Raw genomic sequence first — 22,169 nt, forward strand, 5'->3', positions numbered from 1 at the left:
CTCTGTTTTGACAAGAAAAAAACAGCACAGAAATGTTAAAGTGGTTGCCAGAGTCACACAGCAGACCAGAATTCTAAGTCTAAGGAGTCTGGCTTCAGAACCTTTGCTTTTAATCACCATGCTGAAACCATCCCATTTTTCAGGCTGCCAGATAAAATATAGGACACTCAGTTAAATAATTTATTAGCATTGCGCATGCATGCGAAGTCGCTTTAGTCATGTCCAACTCTTTGCGAACCTATGGACTATAGTGCACCAGGCTCCTCTGTCCATGGAATTCTCCAGGCAAGAATCCTGGAGTGGGTTTCCATGCCCTCTTCCAGGAGCTCTTCACAACCCAGGGGTCAACTCCAGTCTCTTACGTCTCCTGAATTGGCAGGTGGTTTCTTTACCACTAGCACCACCTGGGAAACCTTATTAGCATTGTATATCCTTGCTTGGGAGAATCCCCATGGAGGGCTACAGTCCATAGGGTATCAAAGAGTCAGACATAATTGAAGTAACTTAGCACGCACACACATCCTACGAAACATGTGAGTCATAGTCAGTACTAACAAATTATTGTTATATTTACTAAATCTGGCAACCTTAATTTATAAGGCACATCTTAGAATATTGTTTATTATTTTAGATGTAATCCCATAGAATGATCTATTGGTATAAATTAGGATCTGGGGTTTTTTTTTTTTTTTTTTTTTTTGACCATCCTGCAGCATGCTGGATCTTGGTTCCCTGACCAGAGATTGAACCGTGCCCCCTGCAATGGAAGCATGGAGTCTTAACCACTCGACTGCCCTACAGGACATTTTCCTGTCTCAAATGCCATCACACATATTACTTCATTTAATCTCCCCAGGAAGCCTATTCCCAGGTGCTCCAGAATTCCCCCTCCAATCACCCAAGCCTACTACTCTCCCAAACCCTACCCACAACACTTCATCCTCTCCCATTATTCCCCCCCACCTTTTTTTTTCCAACAGAGACAAGAAGACCTGAAATGACTAGCTGAGGTTATAGAACATAACAAGTGGCAGAACTGGGACTGAACCCACATTCTTCAGCAAAAATCGGTGCATGCTTTCCCCTTTAACAGGAGAGAAAAGTGAGGTGCAGTGACTGTCACCATGGAAATCTCCCTTTACAGCACCTCCTTAGGCCTGGTCTGCTCTGAGGATGAGCGGCTGGTCCTTCCTTAGGGATGTAGGAAAACCAATGAGGACCTTCCAGGGTAGGAGCATGACAGAGGAGTGCAGATAGCTTCTGTGCCCAGCCCCTGCCTGACCTGTCTAGCATTGCAGGAAAGAGACTGCTCCCAGGCCCTAGGGAGTTGTCTGTGAGATTCAAGTAATTGCCTGCTCAGGGGCCCCTTTGGCTCCCTAAGACTGTTTACCTGCTGTTCTGTGCACCGACAGCCTCCAAGAAAGCTGCTGGAGTTGCATCACCTACCGCTAAAATAGTCCTGGCTGCTAAAAGGCAACAGAAGGAATCTGACGCAGGGACCCTGGGAGCCTCCTTCATCTCCCTGTTGCCTTTCGGGAGTACGATGCTTCTGTCCACAGGGATTACCCTTCACATTTTTCTCTCCTGACTCTACTGATCTTCCCCCACCCAGAAACACCTGTGCTCTTCCTTCCGCAGTGGTTTACACAGTCTCCCCACCCTACTCTTCCCATCACTCCCCCTCACTACTGCCCCAATAAGGCAATCATCAAGGCAGTTTCTGGGTTGGGACCCCTCTGGGGTGCAGGCTGGGGTGCCCCACTGGTATGTGCCCCAACAGGTTTTTCTCTATCAGCCTCCAAATCAGCCTGGAGCCTGTCTGACCTGCCCCCCTAGGGAGCTAGAGGCAGAGGCAGAGCCAGGTCAGAAACTGGACTCAGAGACTGGGCTTCTGTGGTCCCAACCCAGCCCCGCAGAGAAGGCAGTGCACAAAGCCTCCTGTGTCAGGACCGAACTGCTGAGAGGCCAGCGGAGTTCTCTTGTTTGGGCTGAGGCCAGGTCCTGGGAGGAGAGATGCTGTAGGGAGGTGTTTGCATGTGGGACACGGCACAGCCTGGTCCTCTCCCACAGTTGGGAGGGGCCAGAGCCCGAGGACGGCGGGGCTGGTCTGCTGCAGAGGTCATCTGACTGGCTGTTCAGCTTGGGCGGCACAAGCCGCTGTCCTGTCCCAGGCCACACTGGAGCTGGTGCCCACACAAGGCACCACGCCAGGCTCTGACGACACCCACTTCGCCCCCAGCACCTCTGGGTAAGCACCGACCTGGGCTCTCATGCTGGGTGAGGGGGGAGATTGGTAGGAACTCGTTGATGACTTGGGGGAGGGAGAAAGGACTTTTCTAACATGAGTGCCTGCTTCCTTCTCCAGGTACCCATGTACCCACAAGAACACACACTCACCTCAGCTCAGAGACTGCAGCTGCTGACCTAAAGATTCCAGCGGGAAACTCCGAGGGTGAAAGGCACGCAGCACAGCGGTGGGAGCTGACGGGCAGGTGACAGTCTCACTTGTAGTCTGGGGCTGACATGAGGGGAGGTGCTGTTATTTCCCACCCTGCATACTTAATCCTCACCTCCCCCACACTGCCCCGGGAACAGCCAGCCAGGCTACGGAAGCGAGGGGGAGGTGGACCTCAGTAGGGGATCATCCATCTCAGACCATGGGCTGGGGAGCCTGGGGACCAGCCCTGGAGTCTGGGAGGGTCTGTTTTGGTGCTAGTTCTAGCAGCATCCCTGATCAAGCCTTGCTTCCTGAACAACGGTGAGTGGTGGGGAAGGTGGGGGCACCCTTCTTACCTTCCACTTGGTCTCCCCAACCTGCCAAGCAGGTTGTTCTTTTTTTCTGCAACAAGGGAAAGGAGTGGGCAAAGGGCTCCCAGGCCTGGGGGTCATAAAGAGGCCCTGAGGGGCTAGGGGGATGTTCCCTCAGTCGGCTCCTATGTCCCTCCCCCCAGGGCAGCCAGTAGCACCATGTCTGTGACCCACGGGAAGATGGGACTCTCCTTGACTCAGGAGATCCTCAGTCACCTGGGCCTTGCCAACAAGGTAAGGGCTGCTGGGATTGTAGGAATTATTTTTAAAAATTATTTTTATATTAATGCAGAGGCTGGGGGTGGCGGTGAGGAGTAGGAAAGGATGATCTAGCCTGAGGCTATGCCAAGGGCCTGGCTCACTGGAGAGGATCATAGGCAGACTCTGGTACCCACATGTCTTACAGACTGCAGCTTGGGGCACCCTGGGCACCCTCAGAACCTTCTTGAGCTTCAGTGTGGACAAGGATGTACAGAGGCTGCTGAAGGCCATAGCAGGCCAAGGTGAGCCCTTTCCCTCTGCGCTTGGGCATCTATCTTTTAGAAACCAGTCTAGACCAAGGAGCTAGAAGGAGGAACTGACAACACTCAATAGATCTTTGTGGAATGCCTTCATTTCTGTGTGTCCGGTACCCAGTAGGTATTTATCTCCATTTTCACAACACCCCTCTGAGGCAAGTCATACTATTTCCGTTTCACAGATGCGGAAACTGGGGCTCAGGGAGGTCAAAAGCCTTGCCCAAGATCACACAGCTCAAAATATTGCAGAGCTGGGATTCTAAAGCAAGCCTGTGATCCCAAAAGGCCATTTTCTGCACTGTACCAGGCCACCTTTGCTTAACTTTGGGTCAGATTTACATGCCATTGGCAACTTCTTCAGGATCAAATGGTAATAGGGAGGATGTAACTTTTCCTAGACCTTGTCTTCTCCTCCTCTGGAGGCTTCAAGTCAAGGAATAAGGGGATCTCAGCTCTGTAAAGACCCTGACAAGGCTTTGCCAGGCTCACAGGCCAGCCCTCACCTTGGTTCAGGTGTGGACTGTATTGCCATTCTGGACGTGCTGACCAACCGGAGCCGAGAGCAAAGGCAGCTCATCTCTCGAGCCTTCCACGAACGCACCCAGCAGGTGAGACCACACTGATTCCCAGGAGCCGTGGGCTCGGGGAGAAGCCCCCAGGAAACTTGGCACAAGAGCAGTTGAGACCAGCCCTTACCCCCTGCTGAACCCAGGCTGTGGGGGGAAGGGAAGCCTGGTGGTTAGGTATGAGATGAGAACCAGCCAAATATTCCCAAACCTCCTCACACACCTGGGACTCTCCCCCTCATGCCGTTCCTCTGCCATGGGGACTGTTTCTTGTAGGACCTACTGAAGTCCTTGCAGGCAGCACTCTCTGGCAACCTGGAGAGGATCGTGGTTGCTCTGCTGCAGCCTGCAGCCCATCTTGATGCCCGGGAATTGAGGAAAGCCTTGAAGGTACCCTGGTAGCTCAGCTGGTAAAGAATCTACCTGCAGTGCAGGAGACTCCGGTTCAATTCCTGGGTCAGGAAGATCCCTGGAGAAGGGATAGGTTACCCATTTCCGTATTCTTGGGCTTCCCTTGTGGTTCAGACAGTAAAAACTGCCTGCATTGCGGGAGGCCTAGGTTCAATCCCTGGGTTGGGCAGATCCCCTGGGGGAGGGCATGACAACCCACTCTAGTATTCATGCCTGGAGAATCCCCATGGACAGAGGAGCCTGGTGGGCTGCAGTCCATGGGTCGCAAAGAGTTGGACAGGACTGAGGAACTAAGCTCATTGAAGATACCAGGAGAGGAGTTTTGCCAGGAGTGATGACCCTACTGAGGGTGAGAAAGGGTTGACTGCTTCGCCTTTGCCCACTCCAGAGGAGTGGACTTGGCAGAAGCCCCCTGGAAAAGGAGTCCTTGTTGACCCTCAAAAGGACAAGTGGTCAGTGTCTGCTCCCCGCCATTCTAACGACATGGCTCAGTCTCAGAGTGGCTTCCCAATTTCTTGTAGGGCTCAGGTTCTGCTGAAGATGTGGCCTTGGAAATTCTTGCCACCCGAACCCCACCCCAGCTGCGGGAGTGCCTGGCAGTCTACAAACACAGTAAGGGTGTGGAGGATGGAGCTCTAAGAGCTGGACAGGACAGTCCTGTCTCCCCTGCACTCCCTGCAGGGAGCCCTGTGGGAGCCTGTCTGCCTCTTGTTCCCTTGGGGTCTCTCCTCCTCCCCCACCGCCGGGCTCAGTCTCCCCAGGGAGACAGCCAGTTGTCATCATTAAAGAGAGAGAAGCAATCATTAACCGTCGTAGTCTGGGGCTCCAGGGTGGATCCTGAGGTAATGACAAGGTTGAGCCCTGTGACAGTCCCAAGGGCACCCAAGTCACCTTCCCAGCCCCTTGCTGATTCTGCCATCACACCACATCCCAGGCTGAATGGACGCTCGATGCAGCCAGGGGGAAAGGTGGGGACCTGCTCTCGTAGGTGTCAATTCTCGGCCCCTGGCTGCTGTCCCTGCAGTGACTGCCACATGCCTCACCCACTAATTGGTAACTAGTTTTTTCTCACCCTCATCTTAACACACCCCCTCTGTTTTCTTGCTTTCCCCAGTTTTCCTTTGATGTCCCACCTTGGCCTGTCTTTTTTTTTTTTTTAACTATTTGGCCATGCCAAAAGATCCCGGGCATATGGGATCTTGGTTCCTCAACCATGGATGGAACCAGCGTGCCTTGCAATGAAAGTGTAGAGTCTTAACTGCTTGACCTCCAGGGAAGTCCCTTGGCCTATTTTCTTAACTCCTCTCCTACCCCTTTTCCTTCCTGCTTCTCTTTTCCCTTTCCTTTTCTTCCTTTCCTGCTCTTTCCTTTCTTCACGTTCTACCTCCCTCATCACCTCACCCCACCTCCAAGGAGGGGGCCCAGCCCTAGCCATCTTGCTTCACAATATGGGCACCCGCATCCTCTTTTCACTGTCTGGCCACAACTCAAGTAACTGATTGCCTCCCGCCCCCAGCAGTCTGGCACCGGGAGACGAGGCCGTCCCACAGCGCACAGGTTACTCGCAGCTTAGAGATGCTTTCAGGGTGGCCACGGTGGTGCTTCTGCCTTACATCCTGGGAACTAGCAGCCATCAAGCAGGGGACAGCGGGATTGACAGGGCACAGGCATCTAACCGGTCCCGGAGGTATCCTCATTGAGAAAAGTCAGGAGGATTCAGAGAGCTCCTGCTCCCATCCCAGATTTCCAAGTGGATGCTGCGGAGGACATCAAGTCTGAGACCAGAGGCATCTTGCGGGACTTGCTCCTGGCCCTGGCCAAGGTAAGGGGTCTGGTCTGGGCGGAAGGGAGTTACCCCACTGGGGAGGACCCAGCTGTGGTGTAATGAGCAGGAGAGGGCTTTGGGGGGAGACCAAGGTTTGGTTTGTTGGTCTGGTGATAAAAAACTGCCCTCCAAAGAGTCCTCCTGAGAGTTTTTCTTCCCAGGGAGGGCGCGAGGCCTACACTGGAATCATTGACTATAACCTGGCTGCACAGGACGTCCAGGTGAGCAAGGGGTGGTGGAGTGTGCACCGTCGTGCACATAAGACACGGTATCTTAGAGCCGGTGACCTGTGTGCCCACTTGTCCTGCTCAACGGTCCTTGCCTTGGGAAGGAATCCTCAGTGATGTAAGGGGGACATGGGGTGTCAGGCAGTGCCACACATGAAGCTTTTTCCACTCATCTGGCCTCTGACTCCTGAACTCACACATTGTCCTCTCATGGGCATTTGGGGATTATTTAATTCCTTCCACGGCAGGGGACATGGGTTCGATCCCTCATTGCAGAACTAAGGTCCTGCATGCTGTGCTACACAGATAAATAAATGCAACTGATTTATAGGTTAAAATAAGCTTTTCCATGTTTATGGATTCTGGGAACACCATAACCGTGGCCTGCCAACCCCCCAACCAGTGATTCTGATTTACTCCCTGCTCCCAGGCATTAAAGCAGGCTGAAGGACCCAGCACAGAGAGGATGTGGGTCCTTGTCTTCACCCAGCGCAATCCCGAACACCTCGTCCGAGGTACACAGGAGTCTTCTGGTCTCCCCAGCTTCCTCTGATGATGAGTTCTGGCTGAGGAAGGTGGGGAGGGCTCATCCTTCTCTGGGATAACCACCCCCTCCCCCACTTATCTTTCTAACTCCCTCCTGTGTTCACCACAGTGTTGAACCAGTACCAGCGGGACACAGGGCGTGAGTTGGAGAAGACTGTCCGGGCCCGTTTCCACGGAGCCGCCTGCGTGGCTCTGCTCAGCCTAGGTAAGGGGTCTGCCTGGAACCCGTGGGGCAGAGGCCTCCTGTGGAATTGTGGTTGGTGGTCTCTCTCCATCTTTGCCTCTTTGCTTCCAGCCTTGGTGATTCGAAACACACCCCTGTACTTTGCTGATAAACTTCATCAAGCCCTCCAGGTAAGACTGACGCTCCTTTCCCCTTGCTTTGGAACAAAAACAGGCGGGAGACACCTCTTGGGCAAGAGAGAGGAAGTTTCATGCTGTTGCTAATGTAACCATCTCATATTACTTTGTAAACATGGAGTAGCTCTCTTTTCCTAAGTTTACAAATTGTTTTGTCAAGAGTAGAGGAGAGAGCTGTGGTTAGAGATAAGTCCATTGACCCATCAGGGCCCTAAAGCTAAAATTTTTGGCCCAAAGAATGTCTAGGTGGCCAAATACAGATATGAATTTGCTCTGTAAAGACACTGCCTTGTCCGGCTTCAGTTGTTGCCAGAATGAGGGTGATGATAACACTGGAAAGAATGAAAGAGCCGCCCATTTCTGAGGGGTTCCTTGTGTGCCAGGGCCTCTGCTGAGCACATTTCAGTAAGTCCTCACATTAACACTCCATCCTTGTTTATAGACGAAAAAACTGAAGCTCAGAGAGGTTAAATACCTTGCCCAAGGTCACACAGCACACACAATGATATGTGCAATATAGACACATACACTAATGATCAATACACATAATGATCCTATACACATAATACACATAATGATACACATACACAATACAACACACATAATGATCCTATAGGACATTTAACCGCCACATGTCAACCCCTAGTCTATTCCATAGGTGTTGGTCTATACTATAAGCTACAGCCTGCTCTTGGTACCCAGATCACTTTTCTCCATACTGGTCAGACTTTGTTCTATATAATCCAAACTTAAATTGGCAGTCTTGGTTTGAGTGACTTCATAAACAGAATCCAGTCATTCTGCTCATTCACCTAGGTGTCCTAGTACAACTGTCCCCCAAGACCTATCAATAAAAATCCCACCCAAACTTTGAAGATAGAATGGTTTTTTGTATACTGGTTGAGAAACCATGATGCCTATTGACAACTATTCAGTATGTTACATGGAAACTTTCTTAAAACATTTGCTTTTTATTTATTGATTTATGGCCATGCTGGGCTTTCATTGCTGTGAGGGCTTTCTGTAGTCGCTGTGAGTGGGGTCTCCTCTTCGCTGTGGTGTGCGGGCTGCTCATTGCGGCGGCTTCTCTTGCTCCAGAGCACAGACTCTAGGGCCCTCGGGCTTCAGTAGTTGCAGCTTTTGGGCTCTCCAGCTCGGGTCAGTAGTTGTGGCATACGGGCTTTAGTTGCTGCGTGGTATGTGGGATCTTCCTGGACCAGGGATTGAACCCGTGTCTCCTGCATTGGCAGGCAGATTCTTTACCACTGAGCCATCAGGGAAGCATCTAGAAGCATTTACTTTATCTTCCAGAGATTTCCATTTTGACAGTAGATTTTTGTACTTATCCAATAAATCCTGTACTATTATAATGAGTGAACACTAGGATTCACTTGAAAAGTTGTGGTTATCTAAATTCCTGTCATAAAAACAAACCTGTACTCCAGAAGTGATTGTAATGTATTTGGATTACAGGACTTTAGACTCCTGGATATAAATTGTGGGTTTAATATTAGAAGGAGTCAAGAAGTGATACAGGCTTATTAAAAAAAAACAAAAAACTCTGTCAAGACACTTCCATACTATTCTTTTATGAGAGATATGTAAAAACATAATTGTGAAAAATATTTATTCAGAAAAATGACCTTGAAGTGATGGCTGATTCAGGACAGTTCAGTTCAGTCTCTCAGTCGTGTCTGACTCTTTAAGACCCCATGGGCTGCAGCACACCAGGCTTCCCTGTTCATCACCAACTCCCAGAGTTTACCCAAACTCACGTCCATTGAGTCAGTGATGCCATCCAACCATCTCATCCTCTGTCGTCCCCTTCTCCTCCTGCCCTCAATCTTTCTCAGCATCAGGGTCTTTTCAAATGAGTCAGCTCTTCATATCAGGTGACCAGAGTATTGGAGTTTCAGCTTCAACATCAGTCCTTCCAGTGAATATTCAGGACTGATTTCCATTAGGATGGACTGGTTGGATCTCCTTGCAGTCCAAATTCAGGCCAATTTGAACCATAAAATGAATGTTCTTTATAAAGATCCTAGGGCAGTATGAGATGCCAAATATACTCTTAGGTAACAAGAGAAGAATGATGTTTGATATAGGTTTAATGTAGAGAGCCACTTTACACCCTGGGAATATTCACTTAGTGAGCAACTCTTACCCCAGTTCTACAACTGTGGAGTACAAGAGTTGCAAGAAGGGAAGAATGGATACTGGGAAGCATTCAGCAATCTTTACCACAATACAAAACCAATGGTACGTGCCATTCAAAAGAGTAGCCATCCGTGCTCTGACTGCTGATCCCTGGTCAGGAAATAAAACCCCACAAGCTGTGCAGCAAAAAAACTAATCAGATTAAATTAAAAGTGAAAAAAAAAAGTAGTCATCAGGCCCACTGACAATTAGGTAATGAGTCCAAATAAAATATAGCATCCTATATTCCCTTCATCATTTGCTTCTTCTAGGAGTTTATGATCTGTAGGGTTGCCATAAGTGTGGGTTTCAGGCAATTCTGGGAAGGGTCTCAGAAGTCAGGTGCTTGAGGAAACTCTGAAAAGAGGGTATTAGAAAATGGTGATAGCAGCAGTGCCCAGCTCATGACACAAACAGGATTTTTGCAACCAAAACAGTTTATTTAAAAATCTCTCATGATAACATTATTATAATCGGCTATAGCTCCTGATTTGATGATGTACTATACCTCTTCCCTGGTGGCTCAGACAGTAAAGATACACATACAGACATCTGCCTGGAGTGCGAGAGACCCGGGTTCGATCCCTGGGTTAGGAAGATCCCCTGGAGAAGGAAATGGCAACCCACTCCAGTACTCTTGCCTGGAAAATTCCATGGACTGAGGAGCCTGGTAGGCTATAGTCCATGGGGTCGCAAAGAGTCGGACATGACTGAGCGACATCACAGGTCACAGGTATACCCCTACTGGGGCTTCCCTGATAGCTCAGTTGGTAAAGAATCTGCCTGTAATGCAGGAGACTCCAGTTCGATTCCTGGGTCGGGAAGATGTCCTGTAGAAGGGATAAGTTACCCACTCCAGTATTCTTGGGCTTCCCTTGTGGCTCAGCTGGTAAAGAATCTGCCTGCAATGTGGGAGATCTGGGTTCGATCCCTGGGTTGGGAAGATCCCCTGGAGAAGGGAAAGGCTACCCAATCCAGTATTCTGGCCTGGAGAATTCCATGGACTGTATAGTCCCATGGGGTCGCAGAGTCAGACACGACTGAGCGACTTTCACTTCACAGGTGGCGCTAGTGGTAAAGAACCCACCTGTCAATGCAGGAGACATAAGGGACAATGGGTTCGACCCCTGCCCTGGAGAAAGAAATGGTGCCCCACTCCAGTGTTCTTGCCTGGAGAATACCATGGACAGAAGAACCTGGCAGGCTACAGTCTATAGGGTTGCACAGAGTCAGACTCTACTGAAGCAACTTAGCACACATGCCACATACACCTCTATTATTTCTAAACTGAACCCTCCGTTACTGTCTTTAACCAAAAGGCAAGAGGCCTGTTGCAGGTACAAGAGAAACAAAATGATGCCGAACCTCTGTTCGGCATTCCTAAACCAATGACTGTTTAGGGATAGGGTGAGTGTCCTCCTTGGACATTCCCTGTTAACAGTCTCTTAACTATCATGCTGTAAGTCTTCACAGGTAGCACATCTCTATCCTTTCTTGAGTCCCTGCTCCTGGAGTGAGACTCAAAGCTAATGGCAAGGCCAGGAAAGATGTGAAAGGAATGAGTGATATTCCTGTAAATATTCCCCACAGCAACTGATTTTTCCTGCCACATCATCTCTCTTGAGGATGGACAGATAACGTTTGCCCCTAGATAATGCATATTTTCTTTTCCTTGACTCCTCACCAGCACTCCCTAGAATAATCCACCGTGTGGCCCAATCCCTGCCCTGTGAGAATTTCCCTACCACCACAACCCCATTCTGTTTCTTCCTCTACCAGGAGACTGAGCCCAATTACCAAGTACTGATGCGCATCCTTATTTCTCGAAGTGAGACTGATCTTCTAAGTATCCGAGCCGAGTTCAGAAAGAAATATGGGAAGTCCCTCTACTCTTCCCTCCAGGTGAGACTTGGCTGGTTCTTAACCTGGAGCCCCAGAGCTTCATCCTTTACCTCCACCCTGCACACAGTGGAGCATATTCATGGCCTGGAGAACTCCTGGGTCTCTGGTTAATTTAGAGCAGAACTCTAGAAACCAAACAAGCTCTGGACCAGCATGAGGGAGAGAACAGAGTGCCTGAGCCATGATGGTGGCAGGTCTTCCTAACATCTGACTTTCCTGTCTGCAGGATGCAGTGAAAGGGGACTGCCGGTCAGCCCTACTAGCCCTGTGCAGGGCGGAAGACCTTTGAGACCTCATCTCCGCATGACGTTCAAGGATCTGAGATTCTCTTGTTTGGCTGAGCCTGCAGGAGACCAGCTGGGCCTCCAAATAAGATAACCCCTCACTGAGCACCACATGTTCCAGCTTCTTGTTGAGGCCAAAACTCAAAGTTTCTTTTAAATTCCTTCACTTCTCTCATCTCAAAGTGATGTCTGCACCTGGGTCCCCTAGCTCTGTCCTGGGTGTGCAAAATGAGATCGCTTGGATAGTTTCTGTCCTATTCATTCTTCCTGAATTCTGGCCAGAACATCTCGCTAATGCTTGATTTCTTTTGGCAAACTTCACTGTCATTTGTGTTCCCTGATTGAAGTTTGGGTGGAGCGGGACACTGGCTGGGAGGAGGCTTTGAAGTTGGAGGTGCCTTTGATGTGCACTTGGATATTCAACAGGAGTCCTGTTTGAGGCTCTAAACTGCAGTTGTCAACAACTTGCCTCCTCTGTGCCTCCCCCCTTACCCACATTATTCTCTCTTCCCCAGGAAATTTCAGGCAAAATAAGTGAGAACCAGGAACCACGAGGCCAGAAATGGCTAGAAGTAGCAAAGGACCATCTGTATGACCTGAGAAGCAAGCAAAAGATCAAGCTACCCTTTCCCTGAATGGGAACATTTGGGTGGGTTAGCAGGGCACACAATTCTCAAATTCATCTGTCCAAAGCTGGGACTTAGCAACCCACCTCCCAAATTAGAGTACTACCTCCAAAAGAAGGGGCGTCCCCGGTGACTCAGTGGGTAAAGACCCCTGGGTTGGGAAGGTCCCCTGGAGAAGGAAATGGCAGCTCATTCCAGTATTCTTGCCTGGAGAATCCCCACAGACAGAGGAGCCTGGCAGGCTACAGTCTATAGTGTGGCGAGAGGTGAACATGACTTAGCAACTAAACAACATGTGTGCATGTTAAGTCACTTCAGCCGCGTCTGACTCTTTGCGACCCAATGGACTGTAGCCCGCCAGGCCCTCTGTCCATGGAATTCTCCAGGCAAGTATACTGGAGTGGGTTAACAGCAACAACCACATGAAAAAAAAAACAAGAGAGGAAAAAGCAGACTTTTGGCTCCCCCTGCTGGCTCTACTAGAAATGACAGGCCACCCCCTCAAGCCTCTTTACCATCCCCACACCACCTCCACCCCCACCCCCACCATGCTTTGCATTCCTCAATTGGGTCAAATACTTAACCACATAGCTGCAGGGTAAGGCAAACAACACACTTCAGGAAAGAAGTTTTATTTCCAAACCCCTAGGAAGGCATTACAAATAATACAGATAGAAACCCAAATCAAACCCTGAAACAAACGGATGGACGGATGGATGGATGGATTCGGATGGGCCTGTAGGATGACCCAGCCAGTCAGGGGTGGAAAGTAGGGGAGGTGGATTCTAGACAGGGACTTCACCCTGGAGCCTGAGTCTGTACATTAATGTGACTATTCTGGGGGAAAAGAGTTAGAAATCAGAAATCCTCACCCCATCAAGCCCAATGTTGCCCTGGACGATTGGGAGGAAGAAGCGGCAGCACATGAGGGCAAAGAGGTCACCAAGTCTGACCTCAGCATTCGCTGCCTGCTCTGACCCCCAATATCCCATAAATAAGTTACCCTGCATATCTCAAGTTGAGCTGGGGGAGCAAGCAAATAGCCCCCGCCTCTGAAAGGGGAGGCAAGGCAGCCAGCCCAAGCAGGGCTACAGGAGGACACAGTCGGACTCTTGCTTCGGCCTTTGCCGACGCTCAGCAGCTGGGCGTCCAGATGCGGCTCCTCTCCCCTGTGTCAGATTTAACAGCTGGTCACCCATCGACCATGGCAGAACATGAGACAGGGACTCTAGATGGAAGCAGGGATCGGAATTGGGAGGGGCTGTGGGGAGAGAGAGACAGGAGGGGACCCAGGGGAGAGGGACAGACAGAAGGGCCCCAAGGGAAACCTTGAAGAGGTGCTGGTGGGAATAACAAAAGTCTGGGTCAGGGGAAGCCGGAGTGGCATGCTGGGGATGCGGGGACGCTGGAGGGGCGGCAGTAAGGGCAAGGAGGAGCAGGCCCACCTGCTGCGATGGGGCCCGGGCAGGGGCAGCCTGGGCCGCTGGGTGCTGCTGATACTCCTCTTGCTGAAGCTGCTGGGCCAGTTCCAAGTCGCTCAGACCTGACGTGCCCTGGGGCGGGGGCTGCTGCTGCTGCAGGGACAAGGCGATCAGGTAGTCCTAGAGACAGGGGCAAGAGCAAGGGCGGTGAGGGAGGCTGCGGCAGGGGGCTGGCCAGGCTGGGCTTAGGCTTCCAAACCAGCTCAGCCTTTCCTTATCCTTTATATCCCCCAGCTCCTTCTCCTCCAGAGGGAAACACACAGCCGCGTATTTTATCTGTGATGCCAGAGAACACACCCCAAGTGCAGAGATGGTCCAGAGACCACAGAGGGGCCCGGTGTCATAAGTTACAGTCTCCAGATGATAAGATACAGGCTGCTCGCCTTGGGCACAGAGCTCTCCGGGGCGGGCACGCTCTCTGCACCCCACCCCCACCCCCAAGGCCCCACACACCTGGTCCACCTGCCGCTGCTTTTCTGGGGAGCCACTCCCACCTTCCGATCCGGGTCCCTTGCCCGGGGAGTGACTGAGGTGAAAGTCAGAGTCACAGAAACAGCTGTCTCCGTCGACATTGTGCAGGCTCTCCCACACCACTTGCTCCTCCTGCAGAAAGCCCTGGTCAGTGACCAGAAGGTACAAGTGACCCTGTGAGGAAGAGAACACGTGCTGGTGGGATGGGCGAGAGCAGCAGTTCATGGCCAGAGTGATCTGAGATTCGCAGAGCCCATATGACTGATCGGCGTGCTAGCTGAAACGTGTCAGTGTGAGTGTGGCAGTCACTGCCGCTAAAAGCATGGAGTCCTCAGGGCTGAAGTCTTCCTATCCTACTTCCCGAGGTTCTCTGGGCTCACGGGATGCCTATGAGGATAAATCCTTTAAGAACCAAAGATCTCTCCCTCTTCTACTCAATTCCTAGAACGCTTAGACAGTTTCTAGCTTTGGAAAACTATATGTGTGTTAGTCGCGCGCTCATGTCCAACTCTTTGCAACCCCATAGACTGTAGCCCACCAGGCTCCTCTTTCCATGGAATTCTCTAGGCAGGAATACAGGAATGGGTTGCCATTCCATTCTCCAGAGGATCTTCCCAACCCAGGGATCAAACCCGGGTGTCTTGCACTACAGGCAGATTCTTTACAGTCTGAGCCACGAGGGAAGCCTTGGAAAACTAGTATCGTTCAAAACTTCCACTGCCCCTTCCTGGGAGAGGATGTACACTCTCTTGGCCCACTGATGGCAAGCTTACTCCTTATGTCTCGCTCTGGCCAGTGAGATGGTAGCAGAACCAACACTGCACATGGTGTGTCCCTCTCTCTCTCCTATGTTCCAGATAAAGGCTGTTTTGTCAGCCAGGGCCGCAGAGTGAAGATAATGTGGGACAGAACTGTAGCCAACCCACAGTGGACATGCAACATGAATGAGAAATAAACCTTTGTCATGGTAAACCACAGGGACATTAGGGGTCATTTGTTACCACAGCTTAATCTACCTTATCCTGACTGAAACACTGACCCAGAAGAAACAGGCACAAGGAAATAGACAGCACTCCAACCTCCCACCTCCAAACCCTCACCTTATGCTTAGTCATGGTGCTGAAGTGGTTGTTCCGGAAAAAGACGCTCAGTTCGCCCTCCTTGGCAGCTGCTGTTAGTTCACACAGACCATGGTAGGTCAGCTGTGCGGCAGTGGTCTCCAGGAACTGCTCTGCAATCAGGCCTGGCAGCAAGGACGGGAAAAGAGGGACAGGGGACTCAAATCCAAAGTCCACAGTAGGATCATCCAGAGAGCCCCTACCAAAGCCCTAGGGATCAGTCCCACCTGTGACATTCCCTCCTTGAAGCCTGGTTATATTCATCCATTCAACAGACGCTGAACTTCCCTGGTGGTCCAGTGGCTAAGACTCTATGCTCCCAATGCAGGGGGCCCAGGTCAGAGAACTAGATCCCACATGCCGCAACTAAGACCCTCCACAGATAAATAAGTAATTATTTTTAAAAAATGAGAGAGAAAGACGCAGGTGTACACGCATGCTAAGTCGCTTCACTTGTGTCCTACTCTGCAACCCTATGGACTGTAGCCCACCAGGCTCCCCTGTCCATGGGGATTCTCCAGGCAAAAATACTGGAGTGGATTGCCACGCCCTTCCTCCAGGGGATCTTCCCAGCCCAGGGATCAAACTTGAGTCTCTTGCATGTCCTGCACTGCAGGTGGACTCTTTACCCACTGAACCACCTGGGAAGCCCATGCCGCCACTGAAAAAAAAACCCCACATGTCACAACTAAGACTCAGCCAAATAAATAAACAAACAGATGCTAACGGAGCAACCAGGCGCTGCACTCGGTTAGGGGGTACATCAGTGAACGAAACAGACAACTCCCCAAACTCCCGCTCGTGGTGCCTACATTCTCATGGGACGTGGTGGTGGGAAAACAGACAATAAACACTAAGCCTCAGTAGCCATCATTCCCTCCACATGAGATTGCTGAGGAGAAGGGAGGAATGTCACCTTCTGTCACCAGGTTGGTGTCACTGGAGTGCTTGCAAGTGATGATCTTCTCTACCAGCTGGTTGTAACTCAGCTTCCCGACTGCACTCACAGCCTCAGGACTCTGCATGGGCAGCGGGATGGGGTGGTACCCCCCAAAATGGAGAGCTTTTTTTAGGAAGGAAATGAACCAAGCCCACAAGGATTGCAACCCTATGACAAAAGCTTCCTGAAACTTTTGATGTCTAAAGAATTGACCCATTCTCATATTGCTTGCTTGTGTTTGAATGTTACCCCCAAAAGTTAAAAACTAAAGGAATTCCACACCGAATCCAACCTTGAGACCCCAACCCCCTCCCTAGCCAATCTACTCCCTACCTCCCTAACCCCAACCCCACAAAATTTTGCTTCTCTCTCAGCTTGAGCTGGCTGAGGCTCACTTGGGCCCTCCCACCCTCACCTGTGGATCAACAAGCCAGCCATGGTACAGAGGTATGCCGAGTAGGTCAAAGACACTGCACTCAGGTGTATACTCAAAATCAGAGACTCCTGTGAACCGCACATTGACATCCAGACCTGTGGCCAGTTTAGGCAGCACTGTCATTGCATCGTCCACGTTCTGGGGGCGGAAAAGAAAATGATGGATAGGTCAACGCAGCACATTGTGCATAAACTTAGTGTTATAGATAAGCAACAAGGATATCCTGTATAGCAAATGAAATTATACCCAGTATCTTTTTTTTTTAAATTTTATTTATTTACTTGTTTATTGGCTGTGAGGCACGTGGGATCTTAGTTCCCCAATCAGGGATCGAACCCATGCCCTCTGCATTGGAAGCACAGAGTCTTAATCACTGAACCACCAGGGAAGTCCCATATACCCAGCCAATCTAATTATAAGATAGCCAGTATCTTAAAAAAAAAAATTAAAAAAAAAAAAAAATAGCCAGTATCTTATAATAACTTATTACAGAATTTAATCTGCAAAAATACGGAATCACCACACTATATACCTGAAACTAACACAGTATTGTAAATCAACTATACTTCAATTAAAAAAATAAAATGAAATGAAAAAATAAACCTTACACAGTATTATATGTCGATTATATATCAATAAAACTGGTGGAAAAAGAAATTGATGGATATTCTAGCCTTCCCTCTTCTTGTTCCACTCCTACCTCCAGGAAAAAAAAAAAAAATTAATCTTGTTGCTTTTCCCCCCAGGTTTCTCTTACAATGGAAAGTCCTCCCTTTTCTCAATCCTTCTTTATCTTATGTAAATGAACATATTTTCTAAGACAGAGATACACTCTCTCCCTCCTGCAGAAAGAAATGATGGTTCAAAGAACCCTCTTGAGAAGTATCAGAAAAGCATCTCTTATAGCCTGGTGTCCCCTTATGAACCTGCAACCCCCCAGTTCACAGATCTTTCACCTCACCTGCTGAAAATTAAGCTGAAGTCCCTCTGACTTTTCCTGAGGTTTGATGGACAGAAGGCAGTCTCCTACAAGACAGGATTCCTTATCAGCTTACCCCACCACTGTCCCAAAAGCTGCTTCCTCTTCTTCAAGAAAACAGAGGTAATATCACAGAACCACAGATTTTCAGAGTTGCAAAGGGCCTTCCTTTCTCAGAGGAAGAAAGAAGCCACAAAAGGTGAAGGACCCACTCAAGGTCACATGTGAAAGCTAAGGGAAGAATGAGGATGACGACCCAGGACTCCTGACCCCTTGACTTTTGCTTTTCATTCCCCAGCCTTGCAGCGAAGCCCTACAGACCTTTACCCTCCCTGCCACATAAGATCCCCAAATGAGGAGCCCCTCAATACTCTGGATTTCTGGCTCAGTAGATAGCACTGGAACCTTTTGGGCAATTCCTCTTGAAGGCCCAGTCACTCACCAAGATGGGCCATGAGCTCGTCTGATGTGATAACTTCCTTCTGAGGTGGCAGCTTTACCTGGAGGCAAGGAGAGATCAAAGAGTTGGCCAGTCATTGGTAAAGAATCTGCTTGCCAATGCAGGGGACAAAGTTCGCTCCCTGGTCTGGGAATATTCCACATGTCATGTGGCAACTAAGCCCACGCACCACAACAAGGAGTAGCCCCGACTCAGCCACAGCTAGAGAAAGCCTGTGTGTAGCAACAAAGACGCAGCACAGCCAAAAATGAATAAATTAAAAAAAAAAGTTAGTCAGGTGTGTGCTTTCCTTCATGGAGCACTGAAAGAGGAACCCAGAGAACGGCAGGAGGGCAGGGGTTATCCAGTAGTCAGGTGTGGTGGGGGAAAATGGCTTCAACTGGAGCAAGGGAATGAATGTGAAAAATTGCAAGGCATTCCCATTTGCTAGACAGTAGAAGATGCAGGAATAGGACAGATAATTGTCTTGTTTTCTTTTTTTTAAATTGTCTTGTTTTTGCAAATATCTTATCTCATTTGTTCAATCTGGAGAAAAAGGAAGAAAAACCTGGAAAGTTTGACAGGTTTGAGAAAAGCAGAATGATCAAGATTTTCTAAGACCCGATCCAAACTCCCTCTTACCTTCCACTGAAGAAAAAGGATGTTCATGATGGCGATGAGAGGGCAAGGGCCGTTGGTGCTCTGGGTAATGACAGGTGTTTGTTCTCCTTTCCAGGGGATCCACTTGACACAGTAGAAGTCTAGCTCAGGCTGTCGGGCCCTGGGGGACTGGGGAAGCTCCTGGAGCCTGGAGCAGGCCCCCACTGTCTCTATCTCAGGTTGAGTCTCCTGGGCTGGCCCTGGTTGGCTTGAGCTAGCATCTGGTGGAGGGGACTCGAAGTTATCCTGGCCTTGGGCTGGCAGTGAAGCTTGCTCGACTGGCTCCTGTTCTCCAGCTGCCCCGTCCGCCTCTTTGGCATCCTTCTCCTGAGGGTGCTCTTTGGGCTCTGACAAGACCTTGTGGTTTTCAGGGCTGACTGCTTCTGCAGTCCTGGCCTCACCAGGGGCTGGATGCTCAGGTTGATGGTGTTCCATGGCCAGGAAGGGTTGACTGAGGGGTGCCGAAGGGCTTTACTGTCCACAGAGACTGGCCTTACTCTAAGCTTGATATGCCAACGGGAGATGGATCCAATAAGAAGGAAATCATTGGGCTGAAAAGTAAATGGACCCAGAAAAATCTTGGAAAAGGAATGTAGTGCAGAAGGCTTGGTGAGCGTCTGTTCAGCCACTCCAGGTTATGGGCAGTACAGTTTTAGGTTAAATAGAAGGGCCCCAGGTCGAGCTGTCACCTCTAACTTGCTGTGACCAGATGGGACCAAAGAGGGTACAGGACTCGAAGGTTTGGAAGGGATAACTCTGCTGGGATTGACGACATTGGGTGGCGTCAGCTTTCCTGAAACAGAAACGACAAGGAATGAAGACAAGACAGAAAGGGAGAGCAAAAGGAGAAAGAAGGAACAGAGATGGAGAAAGAAATGTTCACACAATACTGACAGTGATCTTAATACAGTGCTCTGTGGCTAACCTTGAAATAAGCATCCTGTCAGTAAAACCCACCATAGCTGGAATGAGGGTGAATCCTCTGCCCCATCCCCCACCCCTGCCCTTGACTCTTCAGGGAACATCCCGAGCACACATGGCTTATATCTATCTTTAGGGCCTTGTTTTCTCTGCTTCATCCCAAGGCCAAATAGCTAAACAGTGCTTGGGGTGAAGAAAAAGAGTCAGTATCATACCCCTAAAGGGGAAACACTGGTGAGAAAGAAGTCTTTCTCCTTGAAGGACTCCACCTTTAGAATTCCAGCTTTACACAATTGCAAACCACAACAAAAAGGTCCTGGGAGGAGCTTCCTGTAGGCTGGGGAGGGGAAATGCAGGCATGGTGACTTGAAACAGAGATGGGTTCTGATAAGTAATTTCAGATTAGAGGTACAACTTGTCCCACCCCACCCCCAGCCCCATTCTTCCAGTAAGCTTCTCTTGCCAGCTGGAGTTGGGATAGCAACTTCTCCTCAGTTCCTCTATGCTCTGAAAACTGCTCAAACCCCGTACTCCCTTGCTCGCTACATGGAATATGAAAACACTGATTACTGATTTACATAAAAAAAAGTTACTCCCTCTACATTCATCTATCTGTGCAAATGTTCTTTCAATCTATTCCCATCTAGGTCATTTTAAATGTCAACTCAGGACCTGTTTAATCTGCTCTCTACCAGCACTAAGCATAGACATTTAATTAACACTATGGATAGTAGATGATAAAAAGCCACAAACCCTGCCTCCTGGAAAATATCTCCCTTCAACCTCCTTGCTCCCCTCTCCACCTTGGTCAGGGTGAGAAAGGCAGAGAAATAAACTTGTTAGAAACCTTTTCTCTTGCTTCCTCCTAACCTGAGACTATGCTTCCTTTCGCAATCAGGTAAATCAGGAATTTAGAGCTAAGGTAAAGCCTTGGAAGTGAAGTTGAGTAAAAGTCATGGAAATAAGACTAGTCACCCAAATTGATCATCCTTCTGATTCAAATATAATCTATGATAGCTGCATCTCATTTCCATGTAATTAATTTAGAATCGGAGTAGCAAAATTTGCCCGCAGGCCTTACACTTTTTTTTTTTTTTAAATCTCTCCTTTTTTCCTTCCTTCCCAAATGTCATTTAGGATGAGCCTCAGAAGCAGAAAGCAGAGCCTGGGACAATTTTTTAAAAGCTTGGAGAAAAACAGGGCTTACTTCTTATCTTTTCTATCCAAATGCCACAAATGGTCTATAATTAAGTGGGGGTTGGGCAGTCCAGTGAACCAAAAGAACCCAGAACTGGACTACCAGAGGAAGCTGGGTCTCAGAGAAACTGGGTTGAAAGCTAAGTGGGCTAATCCTTCAGAAGAGGGGAAGGAAGTGTAATTGGAAGAAATTCCAGGCTACAGGGTCCACACCTGGTGGAGTGGGCATGGAGTACTTGAGAGCAGAATGCATTCTGAGACTCACAGGTACTTAAACAAGGAATTCATTCCTTCCCTCTTAACTAAATCCTACACTTTCTGGAATCATCCTCTGGTGGCAGACAGGGGAGGTAAAACAGCCCCTGCCCCTCCCTAGCCAGTAGCAATAAATAGCCAGAAGCTGAAAGAATCTCAGGAATCAGGTCTGTAGCTTCAAGAAGACACTTCCCCCTCCCACCTCTGCTCCCCAGGAACTTTACTCTCCCTTCAAGTGCCTAGGGTTCCATTCCAGTCTCCCTCTCACTCTGACCCAAATCTTCATGCAACTAATGGTTTAGATTTTCCCCTCAGAATAAGTCCGCCACAGTGCCCTGTCTACTTGTTAGCAAGGGAGACGGGGAAGGTGTAATTAAAAGGCGGAAAGGTAGCATCTCTTTTACTTACTCCTTCTGCCTGAGCGTCTCTAGAAATCCAGACTTACAGAGACCCAGGGTGGGAGGATAGGCAGGGTCACCTCCCCAAAGCTAGAGAGGGAAAGGAAAAAAGCTGAAGGAAATGGTTAAGACAGTTTTTACCTTAAAGAAGTGGGGGCTGTTCCAGGACTTAGAAGGAGGGTTCAACTCCGGGACTGCGGTGAGGGAGGTGGGCTCTGAGAGGGGCGCCGCCAGTCCCGGCCGCCTCCCAGCTGTCAACGCCAGAGTCTACACAGGTTTACCCAGGTTTACGAGCGGCGGTCCCGGCTGGCTCGTGGCTACTTCCGGGCTCACGCCCACGACCGGGGGGCCCTGGAGAAGGGTGCAGCCAGGCAGGGGTGCAGCCCAGGTGCGCCCAGATCGCTCAGAGCGTCTTCAGGATCTGAGTCGCCGAGTCTAGGGCGCGCGCTCCAGGCCCCGTCTACAAGCGCTGGTTTTCAAAGGAAGTTTGTGGTTTTTCTTTTTTGTTCTTTCTCTCTCTCTCTCTTTTTTCCCCCATCGGGACAAAGAAAAATCAGTCAAGGACAAGCTTCCCGAAGGAGGAGGAGCCTGCCCGGCACTGGCGG

General features: G+C 49.6%; 2 protein-coding genes across 6 annotated transcripts; one reads left to right on the forward strand and one right to left on the reverse strand.

Moving 5' to 3' along the window:
- Window positions 1-1,905: 1,905 nt before the first annotated feature.
- Window positions 1,906-12,104, forward strand: ANXA9 (annexin A9). 5 transcript variants are annotated; one of them, XM_043457726.1, is made up of 14 exons: window positions 1,906-2,248; window positions 2,366-2,492; window positions 2,952-3,042; window positions 3,215-3,311; window positions 3,840-3,934; window positions 4,169-4,282; window positions 4,825-5,356; window positions 6,046-6,125; window positions 6,290-6,349; window positions 6,786-6,870; window positions 7,011-7,106; window positions 7,197-7,255; window positions 11,237-11,359; window positions 11,586-12,104. In XM_043457726.1, exons 3-14 carry the CDS (start codon window positions 2,968-2,970, stop codon window positions 11,646-11,648), a joined length of 1,479 nt encoding a protein of 492 aa, XP_043313661.1. In that variant the 5' UTR covers window positions 1,906-2,248; window positions 2,366-2,492; window positions 2,952-2,967; the 3' UTR covers window positions 11,649-12,104. The 5 variants fall into 5 exon arrangements, with proteins under 5 accessions (XP_043313661.1, XP_043313672.1, XP_043313681.1 ...); XM_043457737.1 differs by having other exon boundaries at window positions 2,366-2,459; XM_043457754.1 differs by having other exon boundaries at window positions 1,910-2,248; window positions 4,825-4,915.
- Window positions 12,105-12,885: 781 nt separating this feature from the next.
- On the reverse strand, window positions 12,886-21,845 carry MINDY1 (MINDY lysine 48 deubiquitinase 1). The gene is made up of 10 exons (XM_043457770.1): window positions 21,706-21,845; window positions 18,776-19,586; window positions 18,137-18,194; window positions 17,677-17,741; window positions 16,695-16,853; window positions 16,256-16,358; window positions 15,322-15,464; window positions 14,204-14,395; window positions 13,715-13,870; window positions 12,886-13,438 (listed from the first exon to the last, which is right to left on the reverse strand). Exons 2-10 carry the CDS (start codon window positions 19,226-19,228, stop codon window positions 13,358-13,360), a joined length of 1,410 nt encoding a protein of 469 aa, XP_043313705.1. The 5' UTR covers window positions 19,229-19,586; window positions 21,706-21,845; the 3' UTR covers window positions 12,886-13,357.
- Window positions 21,846-22,169: the final 324 nt, after the last annotated feature.

Source organism: Cervus canadensis, chromosome 2, assembly GCF_019320065.1.
Source record: "Cervus canadensis isolate Bull #8, Minnesota chromosome 2, ASM1932006v1, whole genome shotgun sequence".
In the NCBI taxonomy this organism is placed as follows: Eukaryota; Metazoa; Chordata; class Mammalia; order Artiodactyla; family Cervidae; genus Cervus; species Cervus canadensis.

Bases quoted from the DNA above. Each gene is read 5' to 3' on its own strand.
- ANXA9 (XM_043457726.1), top strand. From the start codon at position 2,968: ATGTCTGTGACCCACGGGAAGATGGGACTCTCCTTGACTCAGGAGATC. The intron at 6,126-6,289 runs GTAAGGGGTCTG...TTTTCTTCCCAG, and splicing joins TGCTCCTGGCCCTGGCCAAG to GGAGGGCGCGAGGCCTACAC. The intron at 7,256-11,236 runs GTAAGACTGACG...TTCCTCTACCAG, and splicing joins AACTTCATCAAGCCCTCCAG to GAGACTGAGCCCAATTACCA.
- MINDY1 (XM_043457770.1), bottom strand. From the start codon at position 19,228: ATGGAACACCATCAACCTGAGCATCCAGCCCCTGGTGAGGCCAGGACT. The intron at 17,742-18,136 runs GTGAGTGACTGG...CCTGTCTTGTAG, and splicing joins CGAGCTCATGGCCCATCTTG to GAGACTGCCTTCTGTCCATC. The intron at 16,854-17,676 runs GTGAGGTGAAAG...TTCCGCCCCCAG, and splicing joins TTCAGCTTAATTTTCAGCAG to AACGTGGACGATGCAATGAC.